The sequence below is a fragment of the Pimephales promelas genome, chromosome 20 (assembly GCF_988280905.1).
Source record: "Pimephales promelas chromosome 20, fPimPro1.hap1.1, whole genome shotgun sequence".
Classification (NCBI taxonomy): Eukaryota; Metazoa; Chordata; class Actinopteri; order Cypriniformes; family Leuciscidae; genus Pimephales; species Pimephales promelas.
In genome coordinates, this window is record NC_142788.1 from 27,961,432 (window position 1) to 27,979,116 (window position 17,685).

Sequence of the window (17,685 nt, forward strand, 5' to 3'; positions counted from 1 at the left end):
TGTTTTTCCTCTCGGCTGGGTTTCAGTGCTGTGAAAACGGCCTTGATTTCTTCATGTAGCCTACGTCAGAAACCGATTTTGAGCATTGACATCATGGCCGCTTTGGCATGGACGTGTTATTTGACAGGTTTTTTTTTTTTTAAAGTATGTGAAGCAGTATGTACTTGCATTTATCATGTTTAAAACAGTATTCTAGTATTACTGGCATATTATAAAAGTATTCTACATTTTCACATGACCTTGACATACGTATGCTGCGTTCCAGGCAGGTTTTTGAGCACGTAAATCACGACTTTGTAGCATTCCAGGCCAGTCGGCCTATTTCACAAAATGGCCGCCGAGACCGGAAGTAGGGTAAACTATTTTCCGATGACAGCACTAGCAGTTGCTGTCGGATGACAAATGCTGAGACTAAAACCGGTTAGTCCCGTTGTTGTTTACCTTTTAATCTTTCAAACCTCTTTCAAAAGAAGAAACAATCATATGTATCACTTCAAAGCTTTTTGTGTTTTCATGGAACAACTGTGGAGAAGTTTAATCACGGCAGACGCGTGAGAAGGAGGAAGCAGATGTTGAAATGTAAGTTAGTGTTGATGCCGGTTCGGGACCGATGCTTTGATAAAACATGTTTATATTGCACTTGATTGATATCCGATTTGCACGTCGTGCACTTTTATTTATTATTAATAGGTTATTTTCGCTCATTTCTTTTTTGCTCTGAACTTTTTATTTTTTTAAAGGTCCATCATCACCACTAGAGGGCCTCCTGCATCGGTTTTACAAGGAGCAACGGGATGCACAAGGATCTATGACACAAGGTTTGATTTTGGTTTTATCTATTCTAGATTACTGATGTGAGTACTGAGTATTGTATTATATATTGTTTATGAAGTCAGTATACGTATTAATCACAAAATTCCCCTTTTCTAAAGTAAATATTTAACTAGGCCTATTAATGTTCTGTGTATTATTTTATATTTTATTTATTTACTATATTATATTTTAATTTATTTATACCCGTTTATGAACAATGCAAAAAATATTTTTATTTCTCGCCTTAAGATAAAAATAAAGACTCAATTGTATGGAATATGTTTATGGGACGTAATGTCACTTTTTTAAAGCTTGGCAGCCCTAGTCCTCCAGTTTTATAGTATGGAAAATAGTTTCTTCAAATTATTTTGTGTTCTACACCACAGATGGAAGAAAGTCACTGGAATAACATGAAGGTTAGTAAATGATGATATAATCTGTGTGTGTGTGTGTGTGTGTGTGTGTGTGTGTGTGTGTGTGTGTGTGTGTGTGTGTGTGTGTGTGTGTGTGTGTGTGTGTGTGTGTGTGTGGGTGTCACAAGTTCAGGTTACAAATCGGGCTGTCTAAGCATTAGGCCAAATGGTTTAAGATGTCTTCTTGCAATTCATTTAAGATATCTTCTTGCATGCAGGACACTTTCAGGAACTAAAAAAATATTGGCATTCTTACCAAAAGACCATCCACCTTGGCAGCAGATCTAGGATCAGTTGACTTCAGATATTTTATGGTAACTGGTTCAGGACACTGGTCCCAGAGTCAGAGATGCAGAAACCTGTAATGAAATGCCATCTGTGTGCACTCCTCCATCAAGAGCTCTACTGCAGCACAACAGATGCTCATTTGATTTGATGAGTATGTGCCTGCTCCTCAGTCATGGCCTTATTAATCACTGATACTTTTTAAATTACATTTGCCGATCCTCTTTTATAGAATCAATTAGATTTGAGAAGGACAGAGAGAGAAAAATGCTTATAAAATAGTCCATTTTGGATCCTTTTTCTCCTTATAGTTCAATAGTTCGTGTTTTTAGCATATTTCTGTTTTTAGCAATATTTTTGCCCTATAACTATTATAATTGATGATGATAATGCAAACACAACGAGAAAATATAAATAATTTATAAAATGGTAAAATGATTATATAGATGTTATTGAAACCAGGTGATGTACAGTATTAAAATCATACACATGTATAAGACATTTAGAATGGATTAATCACAAAATAAGCCATCATATGACTTGCAAATATAGTTAAAGTCAATGGACAACTGTTATTATCTCCTTTTTTTCTGGTAAGCTATTGTTGTATGGAAAAGAACATATAAAATCCTGCCTAATATCTCCTTTTGTTTTCCACATAAGAAAGTAAGTCTGGTTTGGAACGATATATGACACTAAATGATGACAGAATTTTAATTTTTACCAAAATTTCATTGTTTTTCTCTCCCTTTTTATCCTGTTATTGGTTACTTTATCATCGTCATTGTCATGTGTCCTGATGCTTTCTCTCTCTAACACCTTTGATTTCACCAAACACAATCTGAGTTACATAAGACATCATTGGTCATGAACGCTTTCCAGTGACATCACTGTCAGATTATCACAGGCTTTAGATTAGAGCTGCTTTTTTACCGTCCAGCCGATGCACAGTAGAGGTTTGTCTGCAATAATCAGCTTTGATTTAGAGTTGTGTAAACTTGATTTAAGGATATTACATTTTACCATAGAACAAAAAGTGTCAGAAGATTGATGGTAACACTTTCGGTCCCATTCATTAACATGAAATAATAATGAGCAATGCATATTTTTACAGCATTTATTAATCGCATGTATCATGCATTAATTAATAGTAACTTTATTTTAAAATGTATTAATAAACTTTGAAATTAAAGCTCCAGTCCGTAACATTTTTTTGTTCAAAATTAACAAAATGTATATAAGCGAGTATATCATGAGAGTGGGCCAATCAGCAGTAGGGGTGTGTCCACTCATAATGGGGGGAGGAAAGAGATTGAGCAAGAGTGAGATTTGATGAAAGACTGTAGAAAGAGAAATGGCAGAGAGGCATTACAAAAGAGAAAAGGTTAGAGGAATATCACTTTGAAAAAAAAGGGTTATGATCAGGCAAGAGCTTTGGGTGTTAATATTGGAAAAGTTTTGAGTGGGAAGTCCTGAAAATGGACACAGCGGTTGCGTTGTTTTTGCTCCATACGCATGTAGCATTGGTTTTGCTAGTACGAAGATGTGCTGTTGTTGTAATGTTAGCTATAGTAACAGGACGTTTGTGAGTGTTCATTGTTTGTCTGTAGCTGCTGGCGACCAACAACAAACACTTGCTTAATATATTTACTTGTGTACTGAATATTAATTTTTTTTTGTTCTTTCTTGTCGTTCATTTGTTCTCTTCGCTTCATTATTTTGCTTCGCTTCAGATATGATAGAGATATTCACTCTTGCATTGCTTGTTTGTGTATTTTGGGGGCAGAGCAATGAAGGGAGGCGTGTGTTTGTTTGGATGTCGATTTCAAATATCAAGAGTGTTTCTCAGAAATCGCTTACTGCACCATTAACCAAGATTAACAAATGCTGCAGAAGTAGTTAATTGTCCGTTCGTGTTTAATAGAGAAGCTAACTAATTGTAGCAAAAAACAAAACAAAATGTTGTGTTACAGAATTGTTTTATTAAAAGTGAAAAGCTTATTTGCTTAAAATAAATAAATTAATTATGTATATATATATATATATATATATATGACAACCCATCATGGATAAACCCCCATTAAAGGCTCTTTTGATGCCATCTAGTGCCATCTTGTATACCTGATTTCATGGTCAGTGTCATTTCCTGGTAAAAGTAATTGAGGCACAGACGATCTTCTTCACTAAATGCTCACCAGTCGAGCAGACACAACAGGCACTCTTACTATAAAATTTATAGTATTGTATAATGCTTCTTAAAACATTCTCCAGCATGTGGGCTTACACTGTGTTTTTCATCAGCATGAAAGGTAAGCGATTTAAAATCTGATGTTGTTTTGTCTTTGTTTTCAAGCAGATGACTGTTTTAGTAGTTGTCATTGGTTAGGCTGCATGCTGACAATTTGAAACCCTGGTTCTGTCATGCAAACTTAATTTGCACTAAAAAATATATCTCGTTAAATGTCTAACATACTTGAAAGTACGATAGATTAATAGTTATTTAAAAATAGCTTTACCAGCTCTTGTCTAATTGTCATTGATGTCTGTTTGTTTTTATTCTTGCTTTTTATCTAACACATTTTTAGATGTAGTGAATGGTAAGTTGGATGAGCTAAAGATTATGATGAAGGGAAAAGTCACTCTGCAAACAGGAGCTACTCAGCTACAGGGAGATGATGAAGTAATGTGGCTGTATGACAATGGCAGCCGAACTACTCGTATAGCACAGCTATTTAAAGGAACAGTTTTCACTCATTATGAACCGAGATTCATCAACAGACTGCAGCTGGACAGAGAAACTGGAGCACTGACTATCTGGAACATCAGCACCAGTGAAGCTGGATTTTATGAAGTCACCATCACTAAATTAACATTATGGAACAGGTTCAAAGTTGATGTTTATGGTAAGATTTAGTTGCAGCCAATACAATTGTTTTTGTGATCACTATTTATAATGATTTCGCTTATAATGATTTCGCTCTCTCTCTCTCTCTGTGTGTGTGTAAAGAATCAGTTTCTGTTCCTGCCATCAGGATTAACTCACTGATTAGTATAAACCAAGCGCAAGGTAAGTCTTTTTCTCTTACCCAGTAGTGACTTTCAAGATTAGTAACGACAGTAATATTAGAAGCTGTGCAACATTGGAAGTTCAAACAGCAACAGTAGACTATTGTGAGGCAAGCCCATTCCCCCATTTAGTGATGATAAGTGTGCATCCCAATTTCCGTACGTATTTTCTTCTAACTGGCAAGATATTTGTATGCACCACCTTTACAGTTATAGTACAAGCAAAAAAAAAGCATAAATTGCAACCCAGTGATTGACAATTTAACTTTTGTACATCAGTGGCACACAAGACTCTGACTGGCAGCTACATGGGCTCATAAGCAATAGTTTGATTTTTAAAAGCGAGTCAAAAATGCTTAAAAACTGTCTTAACTTTAAAATGTAACCTTAAAGGTTACATTTAAAGGTAAAAGAGTAACCTTATGATCTGATGTATACCAGGGTCATTGACGCAATCACAGGTGATGGAAGACCCAAACCAAGAACTCTGTTCTGTGCTTTGTTCTGTAAAAAATGAACGAGACGTGTCAATCTCCTGGTACAAAGGGGGTGAAATGGTGAACCATACCAGCGATCCTGATCTCAGCATTAACCTGAGTTTACCATTAGTGCTCCACTATAATGATCCAGAGACCTACAGCTGCACGGCTGCCAATCCAGTGAGCAATACAACCGTTCATCTTCACGTGAAAAAGATCTGCCCACCACATGAAGGTGCACAATGTCTCATCTCTTCCTGCCGCAATGACCGCTGTGTAGCTTATGTGTCTTTTAATAGACGATGACAGTTGTCGACTTCACGCCTGTCACTTTCTCTCTTCTTTATCAGATTGTCCGGAGCATTGTGGTATCACTGAGGTTCTGATCCGACTGGTTCTGTCTGGTTTGGTGGGAATTGCCACTGTTTTCTTTCTGGTTGAGCATGTGATGTTCTGCCCAGCTCGGGGAAGAGCTCCATCCGTGTGCTAAAGAGACTGCCATGATAGTTTCTAATGATGTATTTGTGTTGGCCAAAACACAAGTTTGTAGGTGTGTTTGTACTTTGATTTCCTGTTCTGAAGAGGTAATATTTTAAGGAAAAGATGATTCTTTTGTTCTGCCTTTCTGCCAACCCACATTCATAGAGCTCAGATGTTCCCGAACGCATCTTCTGAGTTTTCAGTGAAAAGGAAGTGTTGTTTATGTGGAACAGGAAGTGGTCTAGTGGCATGTCTTCTGCAGTGAGGTATGAGCTTTATGAAACCACTTTGTGTGAAGAGATGTTGCCATCTAAGTGCCCAGCTAACTTTTTAACATGAAGTGCCATTGTCTGTTTTTATTTTAAAGGGGTCATGAACTGGCTTTTTAATTTTTTTTTTTTTGTTGTTGTTGTTGTCTGAGGTCAACTGATGATGTTCGCTCGGTTTTTACATTCAAAAACATTAAAATGAATAAGTAATAGGCTATTTTCTACCCTAGTTTTGGGCCTAGCTCAAAAACGCTGGGTTTGTATGGGCGTCTCGCACTGAAGACTTGGAAGTAAACCCCCACTGCTGTGAGTGGATAACAGTTTTCCATATTATGAGTTTCAACTCACTGGTCAGTCCATGTGGGGGAAATTGTTTTGAAAACGTCCAATGTTGTAAAATGGCAACCGGAATGATTCGTCCACACATGTTTGACCCAGAGTCTATGTGTTGGACCATTCCTGTCAGATCCAGTATAGACTGCACAGCACCGTTCTTTACTCTTAATCGGTCTGCAAATCCATTCTTGTTTACAAAACAATCCTCAGTAAAATGAAGCAAACAGACGGACAATGTTTTACTCATCAGCTGGAACGTCATTAAAAGTAAAGTTTATCCATGCAGTCCTATTGGAATCCAGAGGAAGCTTATGCAGCGACTGTCTTTTTCCACAACCAGGCACTGCACAACATTTTGTAAACGGCATGTTTATTGCTCGGTATCTCGATCCGGTTTGTCATCACGAGGTAGGCATCTATGTTATTTAGATATGCGTGTAATGTGCGAATCGGTGGGCGGGGCTAAACCGGCCGTGTTGAAGTAGGCGTTGATCTTCTTCTGCGGGGGTGGTGTTTTATCCTCTTTGACGTCATAGTTCCCCACTTTGAAAAACGTGTCGTTTGCTGAGCCTGGTGTCAATAAAAGCTTTTATTGGACTAACTAGGACGTTTTCAGTTCTGAAACTTACAGGATATTCTTATAATATGATGACCTCTTAGATGTCAAAAGCTCAAGGAAAATTTGATTTCTCAGTTCATCACCCCTTTAAATAAAATAAAGTGCCATTTTAAATATTTCTTTCAAAGTAACAAATTCAACAAAACCAAACTATGGGCTATCTTCCATTCATCCACACCATTTGACTTGTTTGCTCCTTAAAAATTGGGGCTGAATTCAGAATAATATTGTAAATTAGACACCATGTCTCTCAATTCAAAGTCTCCCTTGCTAACTTTCCTCTGTCTCATTCACTTGGATACGTCATTGCATGAATTCCCACTACTGGCGAAACCCTTGAAATATGTTTAAATGGAACATAAGCCCCTGATCACTTAAAATATATTCAGTTAAATTAAGTCTGAGCTGTGCAAGTTGCTGATGTCACAATTGTAGACTCGCTCCCTTTGTCAAAATTGAGGAGTTGAGGGTTTGCCTAAATAAACTTTCCTCACCAACTCAACGAAGTGGAAAACACTTCAAATGGGCAGCAAGGATTCCCCCGAGGGAACTGCTTTGGGAAGTTCATGAGTGAATGTCTTAATGCAGCCTCAGTTGGCACTACCAATGACTGCCCATGGCCCGCTCTCCATCTGTCCATCTATTGTGATTGGCTGATTGTAAGAAACTTCAATGAGTCCCCTTGTTTTTAACACCCTGTGGCCCGGATTCACAGACAGGGCTTAGATTAAGCCTGGAGCTGGCCTTAGTTCATTAAGTAACTTTTGTTTTTAAACATGCCTTAGAAAAAAGCATTAAAAACAATGGCACTGACATCTTAAGATATGTCAGTGCAAGTCACTTTCATTTAAGACGGCACTAACATGCATTTTAATCTGGGACTAGGCTTAACTCTTGTCTGTGAAACCGACATCTGGATCATCAGAATGCCAGAACACAAACTAAACCAAATCCGATGTCTAAACCGAACTGGCAGTGAGTGCTTTTTAGGATGACATAATCACTGGATTTAGATGACCTCAAAGATATTCAGTGCTGAGTTTGAGGCACTTGTTCTGAAAAGAAAACTAATAATTACACCAGAAGGCTACACATTTATTAAAGAAGTGAAACTACCGAGAGGGAAAAAACATACAAAAGTTGATTTTGAAGAAATAAAACTTTTAATACTAATGACCTTCATATATCTTCATCCTTCAAGGTAAACATGAAAAATGTAAACCAAAAAAAAAGTGCCTAGTTGGAATTAATTGGAGGTATAGTGCAACAACCTAGAGTTGAGTTTCAATCCTGGTTGAGTTTCAAGTCAATCCTCCAAGTCAATTCGAACTGCAATGTTGGAGTCTCATTCCTTCTGTTTCTTTGCAACTCAAGTGTTTGAGTTGTATTTAACCTAGAACAATTAAAACAATTTCTTATCAATTTGCATAAATATTTTTGTGTATTTGAACTGACAGTATATTTCAATTATTAAACTATTCTATCGATACAAGCACTCAAGACCACGTGGAAATGATGTATCCCACTGAAGATGCATTGGAATGTAAGTTACTCAGAATTTATACTTTATAAAACACGTTTATGTGTTTATTTCAGGTGTAAAATGAGGCCAGTGAATACTCACCCCTGATGCTTTCACACAGCATTCACTTGTCCGTACCTCCGCCTCTGCACACAAATGATTTTTCTGTTATGTTGTAATTATCATACTTGAGTAGTTAAAACCATACATGTGAGAATAACGAACAAACTAGAAAGTGTGACTTTTGAATTAAAATGATCTGATGCTTTGCCTAAACGCTTGGTCTAAGACTTAGGGTTAGGGTAGTGTATTTACATTGCTGGGAAAGTGTTTTCCTGATGAGTTTTTTCTGTATTGCACATTTTACACTGAATGTCATCAGATCTTTAGCCAAAACCTATGAATGCAGCCTTCATAAAAACAAAAAAAGTACATGATAGGCTACTTATTTCAAATAATTATTAAACCGCACTTAAATGGTAACTTCACCCTAATACCAGGCACGCTTAACGACTAGCTGAAACTTTCTGAACTGAACACACATGCTAATCAATGAATTCCAAATGTCTTAATAATCCAGGAGAATATGCAGGAGTCAAATCAACAGGCCAACAACACAATTATCTAAATTAGACCAAACAAAGAACTGAGCAAAATAAGGGGTTAAATTCACGTCAATTAACCAAGCATAAAGCGGTGGTGATTAATCATAAACTAATGACCAAAGAACACGGGAGAAGGGAAAACGAATCCAAAACACGATGAAACTAAATAGACATAGACATTAACCTGACACTTTTTTGGTCTGAAAAAGAACGAACGACACACTGCAATAGTAGAACAACACCAGGGTGAGTAACTGACTATATATTTGGTGAAATATATTAGTATTAGTATGACTGGATACAGTATTTAAAAAAAAATAGTAGGCAAAAAGTATCCGGATGACCTACTACTTCCAACGAGATTCTGAATGTGCATTCGATGGTATGGATATCACTTATTTTAATTTTTCAGCCTATATCGATTCCAATACTGATATATCTAAATTAAACTGAACTTTTAAATTATTCTTCGAATAAAATTGGTAATTAATACTCACTCAACATTATATTTGAACGTCTTGTTTTTTAACATTCCATATGCCTTAACTGTGAATTATTAGAATGTTTTTGTTTACACTGTCAGAAATAAATTGTACTAAAATTGTAGTTATGTCTCACTGGGGTAGTAGCCTTAAAGGTGCACTGTCGTAATAACCATGTAAAATTGCAGTAACCATGTTTTTTATTATGACCATTATTTTAATATCTGAAACTAATATCAGATGGTTGTCTGAAACGGGCCACATTTAAAAGGGTCATAAATGGCCTCCGCAACAAATTTTAGTAGAACATTAGATTAGGGATACTTTTAACTGCAGTGTGATGTATGTAAATTGAATGTCTGTCTGTTTGTTTTTAATACTTTAAGTGTTTTGAAAATGTTGCATGTTATTAATCCTTTCATTATAAGTCACATTTCATTTTCATAGGTGGAAAAATCTCAAACCTTTTTGATGTTTTCAAATAAATTGGGTAGTATTCAACCTACTTAACAACAGAGCTACTAAAACGGTGAATTTGGGCACTCTTTTTTTTAAAGCAATGTTCTGTATGATGATATTTCTTTGTCAAATGTCTCAAGGAACTTCTCTAGTTCTAAAAAAAAAACTGCCCTGAATAATGTGCAATAATGCACATGGTCTTTGCCGTATCAGAGCTGTTAATGAGAGCAGTAATAAAAACAGTTAATTATTGTGACAATACTTACATTCCTTTTGTAACAGCAAACACCAACAACAATAACACCGACGACACCACCACCACCACCAACAACACCACCAGCAATATACAAGAGTGTTGCATAGTTGGACTTTGAGTTGGGTATTTCTGGGCTGATTTTTGAGTCTAGTGGTTCTGTAAGGGTCACAAGAACAATACATTTCATAAAACTGTCGACTAACTTCTCCAATGCCCACATGAACCCCAAAACAAACATAAATTGGAAAGTGTCAAATGTTATTTAAAAAGATTAGTCATACAGTAGCATACTCACTCTTTACAGTAACATAACATTTCCTCTCTCCTTGTTGGCGTTCTGCCATGTAGCATGTGTTAGAGGTGACACCATGTAGAATTACACCGTCAGGCTCAAATGAAACATTATGTTGCACCGAACTGGTGCACTGATCTTCACGGCCACAATAACAACCGATGTACTGGGTCTTATTCCCATTTTGGCAATCGATTTCATAGAAATTAGTCAATCCAGTTGGGTAGGGTAGTGTAGCATTTCCACCCTCGGTTACATTCACCGGCTCACATTTTATGCAAGAACCTGTGGAAATAAATATTTGAAAGATAAGTTAACAACAGATTAATTATTTTAATCACATTCCAATTACAATCATATTCTGTAAATGCTCAAAACACAGATTTGCAGTAAAATATTTAGGAGAACTGTGCCCAAGGATTCAATAAAAGGTTATAAATCTCCAAATGTTATTCTAAAGTACTTGGGCAGAAACAAGACCGTTATCAGAAATGTAAGTTTGCCAGCAAGGCACAGTTATCAGCCGATTTGGATCACCTCAATCAGCCATCATTCAACCAGCAGCTTTTTCAGATATTAGTAATATATTAAAGGGATACTTCAGGATTTAGCATTAACCTTATTATTAGTAGGAAACCTGTAGTATTTTCGAATCACCGTGCTTTCCACCCTCATATCCCCCTGAGACGAGAGATTTATGTATTTTTTGTCTGGAAGAAATCCTCAAAAATCGTCATTTTGCGTCATCGAGGATTTTTTGGCCAGAGGCTAAAGACTACAGTCGGTATTCAGGTCTGTCCCGCATGTTCTCAACCCGCCCATAGAGGGCGATCTCACTCACAGAATGAACACATAGTGTCGGCCATCTTTGTTTGGATGCTAAGCTAGCAGGCTTTTGTTCTATGGAGAAAGCTGAGTAGTAGGGGTTACCATCCTCTTTTTCCTGGACGTGTCCGGCCGTCGATGTCCAGCAAAAGCCGAACCCCGAATATTTTGGGTGATCTCGAAGCATATTTTCGGGCAGACTCGTCACGGAGACTCACTAGTAGCCTAGACTTGTTTAACTACTGCGCTCTGTCCTAGGGCAGCGAAGCAAGTGCATTCTGGGAGTTGTTGTCTTTCATCCACATAAGCCAAAAATACATTTTCTGGCTTTTCTCAGTCTAGAAAGCTCCAAATTCAAAAATAATTTCACATTTCTTCTACATAAATGACCCATTTTTAAATCCACATTCATCTTTCCAGAGGTGAAGTATCCCTTTAAGTTACCGAGATGATTATTATAATAGTCTTTTTATCATAAATAATATCTCACAAAATGTTCAGAGCATGCTAAAAAGTTAATTAAACGTCTCATTTCATCCCAAATATATGTGCTAAGTATTATCTACATTGTAGCACGCTGCACGCTTAGCGGTTATTTTCACGTGGTCATTGATGGCCGCCATTGATACATGTGCTTGTGTCAGCGTCTCATAATCAACCGGTCTCTTCACTTTGTTTGGCACTTCTATTAACAAAATAGCTGGGAGCATTTCACATCTGTCATGATGTTTTGAAAGGTTTTACTTGTCTAGACACACCGGGTGTTTGTTTTTCTCCTTCGCTGGAATGAATCAGCTGCTCAGCACAGGCATGATTCAACTTGAAAATCAAAACAATGAAAACAATATAAATCATGTCTTACCTACGGCTTGTATAATCATCAACAACCCACACGTCATGATTAAACGGACTCTCATTAAAACACTTCAGTGTTATGCTTGGATTCGTTTCAACGTGCCACCAAATGCCGAGAAGCTTGCTCGGAAATCTCCCGCCAAAATGGGGTTGGCCTCCGGATTGTTGCATTGCTGTGACGTGCTGTTGCGTAACCACACTCCATTTCCTGTATTTAAAAGTCTCTTGTCCGGTCCAGTCTTTATGATAAAATAAAAACACCCCTACTGTCTGCTCAGTCTAAAATACTTTTAATATTGTTTCTTAGCTGTCCTAGTTCAACTTCACTATATGAAGACAAGTATAATGAAACAATTACAGGAAATGTCTCATATTCCTGACACTGAGGGCACAGACTTGTTGGATGTTTTCCCATGATGAAATGTTCTGTTTAGATTGCTATGTACCATTCTTAGCTTGCTCATTATTACTTGCTCCCCATCTGTGAGATCTACGAGGCCCGTATTCGTCGCAAAGGCCTTAGAAACTTACAAGATGATACTCACCCTGCTAACTTCCTCTTTACCATACTTCCATCAGGAAGAAGGATGAGCTATTAAGACTAAAACCTCTCGCTTCCTCAATAGTACATATTGCAGAGCTATTAAATATCTTAACAGCCCTCACCAATCACTTATGAGGAAAAGGTTCTCTTAACGAGACTGCACACTCTAAAAAATGCTGGGTTGTTTTAACCCAACTTTGGGTCAAATATGGACTAACCCAGCCGTTGGGTTAAATTTTTACATTACATTTTTAACCCAACATTTCGGGTTTGTCCATATTTGACCCAAAATTGGGTTAAAACAACCCAGCATTTTTTAGAGTGCAGTATTTCTTTTTTTATTATACACTTGTTTTATAGTGTTTTATTATACTTTTTTGTATATTTTATGACTATCAAATCAGTGATTTTATTGACTATTTATTTATTGCATAGCTGTGGATTTATGCACTGTATCACATGTAATTGTCACACCTATCTGATATCAACTACTATAGCATTATGAACTATCATCCAAGTATGTGTTGAGCGGTGTGTTCTTTTTATTTTTATCTGTCTGTGTCTAGTGTTATCCCTTGGGGGATATTGTGGTGTACATCGTTGTTCTATTTACGTCCTTGATTGTATTTTGTTTGTATGACCACACTGAAGCAAATCCCTAACAACTTGAAACGAGTTGTATGGCAATAAAGTATTGAATCTGAATCTCTCTACGATTCATATCTTTATTCAACAAATGCATTTTAATTAAACGTCCCTCTTTCCATAGCACATCATCCTTTTCACATTAAAAAAATCCCGCCATCGCTGTTTCTTTACTTTTTTGGGCTTTTCTTACGTCATCCTCAATTCATTTTATTGGATTCTGTAGTTCAGTTCTTCTCCCTTTGCTAAATCTGTGTTGATATGTTGCTCTTCAAATTTGTGCTCTTCAGAAAGTTCATTAATCTCTCATTTGATCCTACATCAGTTAATTTACAAATGTGTGATGTCAGGGCAATAGGCTTGTAATTTCCTGGTCTGCCTATTATCCTTCCCTGGCTTTTGATTGGTCTGATTATTGCCTCTTTCTGGCGTTCTACTTTCTTCTTACACCTTGTTATACAGCAGTCATTTCTCAAGACTTTCAATGCTTGTGTTTTTGTTTTGTGGGATTGATTTGATAAGTGATCACTTCTAACAGTTGAGAGAATTGTGAAGTGTGTTGGTGAGTTTATAATCGCTCTCAGACGTAAGGTCCTCGGATGCTGGCTGGTGTCTTTCCGAAAGCCATGAGGCAGACGATTGGTGATAACTCCACTTTATTGAGGGATCGAGAGACACGTGTGTTGAAATAACTCTATTGAAGGGGAGGAGGTCACTGGGAAGAGTTGCTTATAAGTCTGGCGAACCGACACTCTCTGACTCCAACAATCAGACAGGGAAACCTTGAATTTAGATTCGCTTTAGATTTGGATTCAGGAAGTCAGGAATATACACTGTAAAAAAAAATATTGTTGGTTTAACTTAAAGAAGTAAGTTACCTAGTTGCCTTAATGTTGAGTTCCGAAATTAAAAAATTAAGTTAATACAACAAAGGAGAAACTCAAAATATTATGCTTTCTGAACCACATGCATTAACTAAGTTGATTTGACAGAAGATACAGTAAATAGTTGTGATAACAAATCAAGAATATTAGTTTTCACTGTGTAGTCTTTAGTTAAATATGATTGTTCTTTTTATTTCTAATGCATAATATTTGTATTTCTTATACATATGTTGTGATTATGACTATTTTAATTCCTTTTTTATGAAAAGCAGCACTTTGAAATACCATTGTGTATGAAATGTGCTATATAAATAAGCTTGCCTTGTCTAACTTAAAAAAAATAAATAAAGCTATAATCCCAGTCAACTTTTTAGGTTAACTCAACTAATGCACTCCAGTTAAAGTCAACTTAAAAAAACTTTTGTTTATCTAATGAGTAACAGCTAGTTCGTTGAACTTAAAAATTCTTGTCAAGGCAACTATAGAATGTTTAGCATTTAGAAATGCATTTAGTCTTAAATACAAACATTCATATTATTTAACTAAGCATTATCTGCTGGAACAACACTGTCAGCTTAGTGAAAGCTCATCATGAGCATGTTTATAGTGCAGCGTTGGTGTATTAATTAATTACATTATTTGTGAACACTTTCAAATTGCAGTTTGCAGTATACAGTCAACATCACCGTCAACACTGTATGAAACTATATATTGACTGGGCGCTGCTCCTGCATGGTAAGTTGGCAACACATTATGGATGTTTTCTAAACACTGCTTCATGTAAATTCGAAACCTTTGAATCAGTTGTTTGCAGAACACAAGAAACTGGACAAGTCGGTGTTAATCCCAAAGTAAACCCACGAACCACTGTATATAATACAGGGGTTTTCAAACGGGTCCCAGAGGGTCCATGGGAAAGTTTGGAAAAACATCAGTGGGAAAAAACGTACTTTTTAAAAGTTATTTTGATTTAAATTAATTAGTTATTAAGATTAATAAAATAAAAAATTAAATATAAAGCATCTAATAGTACAATGATCATAAAAACTATAATAACGTTACAATAGAAACTAAATATATTATACGTGTTTATAATATATATTTCTTACATTATAAATTGGGTCTTTATAGTTAAAAAAATATATATAGCTCTTTTGGGGTCCCTAGCATGATAAAGATCATATCTGGGGGTCCATGGCATCTAAAAGACTGAATAAATGTTTTCAAATGATGTATAACGTGTCATATTCAATTGTATTTAATGATTTGAAGCATATGTTAATTGCGTTTCACATATTTAATAGAATACACTCAACGGTTAGTTTGTAAAAGGTTTCATTATAAATGTTTGTGCTGATATAATTGAACTCTTTCAATGTTTTGATGATGCTGAGACACAGTATAACAAGAAATATTTGTGATTTTTATCCTGGGACAGGAGAAATTATTATTTGTTTGTATGGTGTGGATAAATACATAACAGTGGAGCTCTACAGGAATATCCTTGTGTACTGGATACTCCATAATATTTAGTTACCTCTTCTCCGTTATCTAACTTCAAAATCAAATTGAGGACATCATTATCTTTTGCTTGTGCATGCTGGGTTTGTAAATCAGTTGTTCTGTCCGTATAATGGCATTAATAACAGGCCTTTTTAAGACTGTCGCTGTGAGTCCTGCTGCAAATACATTTCTCTACTTAGGGGCTGTTTGACTTGGCAGAGCGACTGATGCGCTGGCAGCCGAGATTTCCAGCAAATACGACTGAGCTACTGCCAAAGAAAACAGGAAGAAATCCAGGAACTAAACGTCCATCCCAAAACAGACTCAAAGATGTGGTCACATTTATGGGAGTAGTTGAATAATATCCCATGATAAGAGACACACGGAGTTCCAGAACCATTTAAAGAGCTCCTCTCAGGTATTTTCTGAAAGTGAATGTGAAATCTTTGGTGGAAACAGGTTCCTCGTCTCCACATTCTTATTCCCATTTACGCAAATCATCCTCCCTGAAACAGAACTATCTAGAGATCTTCATGTCCGGTTATCTCCCATGTTTCCTTTCCCCACCATGGCAACACCGTACACAGAGTGTTTTAATGAGAGAACGGTCTCGCCCGCAGGTTCATCATCCCTCCCAGGACACATACGACAACATCTTACAAACAAGTCAGACTTCCACCGGTCCTGACAGCGGACACACTTCTGCCGGCGATGCCGTCACACTTCATCAAGCAACACAAAGCGCCGGTCAGCCAAAAACAGTGTCACCAAGGTAAGCTGCCTCGAATTTATCTTCTGTGCCAGGCTGAAATTTGGACACATTTGACCGAATTTGTTTCACATGGTTTTAAAAATGCTTGAAATTGTGTTCGACAAATAGTTTTGTAGACAAATAATTGTGCATTCATATGAGTTTGCTTATAAAACAAACATTTTTACAATGCAATTGTATATATTTATTTAAATTTTACAACTTTTCAAATTGAAATATTAAAACTTTTGATAGTTTTGATCAGCAAGTATAACATCTTGATTCAAAATCTAGATTTTCCATAATCATGTAAATGTTATTATTATTTATTTATTTTTACACGTTGCTATTTTGATATTAATAAATGTATATTTGTTTATATAAATAATACATTAAACTTCAAAATATTTGAAGAGTTCAGATGCAAAAGCCTCTAAATGCCATTTGAAATTTTCTTCTTTAATGATAATTTTTTTATCAAACTTGTATATTTAAGTTCAGTGATTTCACTTAAATGGCAATGATAATTACCTATTAATTGTTATTTAAGTGAAATTACTGAACTTAAATATACAAGTTTGATAAAAATCATCATTAAAGAAGAAAATTTCAAATGGCATTTAGAGGCTTTTGCATCTGAACTCTTCATTTTACATTTTAAATAATATAATTTTTTTTTTGCATTAATACGATTTCTGTTTTTATTTATGTTTGTATAAAGATCATGAGAATTAGTCAAGAAAACATGCATAATTGTCATAAGAAATATTTTTCTTCTGAAGTAAAAAATCAGTGTGTACAAACTTGACTGCCAGTGAATTATTAAATACATATATGAGGGGCCGTACAAACCAAAATCCATTCTGCTCTCACACTCGTACATTTTCCTTTCGCACACACACACACACACACATACATATATATATATATATATATATATATATATATATAGCTTCTGCTTTGAACCTTCTTCAGAAATCATTGAAACTGACTATCATTATTTCTTATAAAAAAAGTTTGTTTCAATGTGGAGCATGGATGTGGATGTGGAGCAGGTGAACATTAGTCAGTGTTACTGTTTATACTGTATTAGCACAGGGTCTTGTGTTATATATGTAGCCTATGTGTACTTGATGTCTTTTTATATGTTGGAAACTGTTCTTTATGTTCTTTTATGCTGCATCTTGGCCAGGTCTCTCTTGTAAAAGAGATTTTAATCTCAATGAGACTCACCTAAATAAAGGTTAAAAAAGGAGTGTGTATGAGTATGACAGTAGAAATGTATGAATGTGAAAGGAGAAT

The 17,685-nt window shown here is 36.0% G+C and overlaps 1 protein-coding gene and 1 long non-coding RNA gene across 3 annotated transcripts; both read left to right on the forward strand.

Annotated features, from left to right (window-relative positions):
* Positions 1-169: 169 nt before the first annotated feature.
* Positions 170-2,632, forward strand: LOC148970670 (uncharacterized). Of its 2 annotated transcripts, XR_016148289.1 has the most exons (5): positions 170-420; positions 500-579; positions 741-818; positions 1,200-1,229; positions 1,445-2,632. It is a non-coding gene; the product is annotated as an uncharacterized LOC148970670 (long non-coding RNA). The 2 variants fall into 2 exon arrangements; XR_016148288.1 differs by having other exon boundaries at positions 170-579.
* Positions 2,633-3,688: 1,056 nt separating this feature from the next.
* On the forward strand, positions 3,689-7,158 carry LOC148970671 (CD48 antigen-like). The gene is made up of 5 exons (XM_089124701.1): positions 3,689-3,820; positions 4,097-4,414; positions 4,519-4,578; positions 5,019-5,291; positions 5,407-7,158. The coding sequence occupies exons 1-5, from the start codon at positions 3,760-3,762 to the stop codon at positions 5,544-5,546; spliced, it is 852 nt and encodes a 283-aa protein (XP_088980827.1). The 5' UTR covers positions 3,689-3,759; the 3' UTR covers positions 5,547-7,158.
* The last annotated feature ends 10,527 nt before the right edge of the window (positions 7,159-17,685 follow it).